General features: G+C 37.6%; 1 protein-coding gene across 1 annotated transcript in view; it reads left to right on the top strand.

Annotated features, from left to right (window-relative positions):
- The window catches only part of LANCL1 (LanC like glutathione S-transferase 1), a 34707-nt gene extending 32698 nt beyond the window's left edge, over positions 1-2009 (top strand). The window contains exons 6-8 of the mRNA XM_023731189.1: positions 6-138; positions 1252-1428; positions 1864-2009. Coding sequence (XP_023586957.1) covers positions 6-138; positions 1252-1428; positions 1864-1980 — 427 coding nt within the window. The 3' untranslated portion in view covers positions 1981-2009. The remainder of the gene's footprint in view (positions 1-5; positions 139-1251; positions 1429-1863) is intronic.
- The last annotated feature ends 320 nt before the right edge of the window (positions 2010-2329 follow it).

The raw sequence follows: 2329 nt of genomic DNA, 5'->3' as shown, positions 1-2329 counted from the left end.
CCCAGTGTAGACTATGTCTGCCAGCTGAAATTCCCTTCTGGCAATTACCCTCCATGTGTGGACGATAATCGAGATCTGCTTGTCCATTGGTGCCATGGTGCCCCTGGAGTAATCTACATGCTCATCCAGGCCTATAAGGTACTTTGTATTTTCTTATTTTAGAAATAGATTGGAAAACATAATAAAACTTTGTAATTTAAAATTAGTCTTATAGATAATTCTTAATGGAGCAATAAATAATAAATCACCTGTTGGACCTAAGATCACTTCTGTAAATGGGTTATAATTCATTTTTACAGTATCCATCTATACCATAAGCAGACATTATTTCATAGACGAGGAGATTGCTTCACTGACTTTAGAGAAGCCAAGGTTGTACCATCAGGGGCAGAGCCAAGATATATTTTTAAATATGCCAAAAGCTCAATTAAAAATAGAAAGAAATAAACCAATCTTTTGGTGCCATAAGTGCCAGATCTACAGATTACAAATCTACAGATTATAAATAGGTACTGGCATCCGATAATGTAAATAAACTTAGTATATCAGACTCTACATTTTAGAAAGTTGGATATAATAGAAACACTTTCAAAAACTAAGGAAGTAGCTGTTTGCTCTATTATACTGTCAAACCCATTCATTCCAGCAAGTGCTGTAGTAAATGTAAAACTGCCTTATTCTACTTTTAAGGATACTTAGTATTAATACTTAGCTATTAAAAATGTCTACTCAAGAGAATATCTGTGAAGTCTTTGATCAAGATTTAGGAGTCAGCAAAAGATTGTCAAGGTGTGTGTCTATTTTTCTGACGAAGTTATAGTGTTTTACGATCAATTTGCATATAAATACAAGACCATTTCTTCTCTAGCGTGTAAGAAACTTCTAGTAGTGAAGAACATCATTGTTAGCAAAGAAGATAGCATATGTTGTTTGGAGAGTGACTGATGATAACAACAAATTGCCAGTTAAATAATGCAACTTCATCCATAACTCACACATACACACAAAATTTAGACTGTACAGACAAGGTCGTGCCCAGTTATTAAAAAAAAGCAAAGCTAGTGCACTTAGTGCTTTGTCACCACCAGTATGATACATCTCTCTGTCACAACATTCCTCACCCTCTCTTGTCAAGCCACCTTCCTGTGTCTACCCCTTCCTTACCCTCCTCTTTACCTTTCAGGAAGGAATGTCAGTAGAACTTTCTTTTATGTCCCTTATAAGAAAACAGAATGTCCCTTACTCCTGCAGGTGTTCAGAGAGGAGCAGTATCTCAGTGACGCCTACCGGTGTGCCGATGTGATCTGGCAGTATGGGTTGCTGAAGAAAGGCTATGGACTGTGCCACGGTACCGCGGGGAATGCCTATGCCTTCCTGACACTGTACAACCTCACACAGGATATGAAGTACCTGTATAGGGCTTGTAAGGTAGGCTTCAGAGCTGCCAAAGACAAGTCATCTCTTTCTAGGAGGTTATAAAAAGAGCTTCACATAGTCTGGCTTAATTTATTTTTTAAACTAATCCTTAAGAAAAACCTTCAAAAGCCATTAAATTGAATTAGCTTTTTATTTTTAAAGGACATAATTCTACCCAACAGCACTTACAAAAAAAAAAGAAATACATAGGGTAGTTTTGTTTCTTTCTTTCTCTTTTATAACCTTGGAGATAGGTGGCCCAGGTAGCTCATTAACTCCTCCTATGCTGCATATTCCCCTTCAGACCATACGTTTTTCTGCATTTATCCTTTTCTCTGACTTGATAGTTTTTGACTTTTCAGAGTAATTCTTAGAGACAGTCTCTGTGAATTTTTGGAAGTGTCTGAAAGAAATCACTGCAGTAATTTAACTTGGCCTCCTTTTCAGTTTGCTGAGTGGTGCTTAGATTATGGAGAACATGGATGTAGAACACCGGACACCCCCTTCTCCCTCTTTGAAGGTATTCTTCACACATTAGTATCTACTTCTCTGCTTGATACTTAATGTACTTCAATTTGAATTTTATCAGCAAATTAATTTTATAGCCATTTCTTAAGCTACTTCTTTATTTCCTAATACAATAAGTCAGTATTAAAAATTAGCAGCTGTACTACCACAGACCTAACTAGTAGTCATATGGTGACTACTTTATGGAGCCAGGTACATGCTGAGCATTTTGCTGATGGCTGCCGTTAATCATCTCAGCCAAAACATATAGGCATTATTATCCTGATGTCACAGAGGAGGGCACGGAGGGTCAGAGGTAAGTGGCCGTGGTAAAAGAGCTCACATATGGTAATGGCAGGGCTATGACTTGAACTTGTTTGGTTCCACTCTTCTGCTGTCTTCCACC

The sequence above is a fragment of the Trichechus manatus genome, unplaced genomic scaffold (genome assembly GCF_000243295.1).
Source record: "Trichechus manatus latirostris isolate Lorelei unplaced genomic scaffold, TriManLat1.0 scaffold00041, whole genome shotgun sequence".
NCBI classification, from domain to species: domain Eukaryota; kingdom Metazoa; phylum Chordata; class Mammalia; order Sirenia; family Trichechidae; genus Trichechus; species Trichechus manatus.
This window is presented reverse-complemented; position numbering and strand designations above follow the sequence as displayed.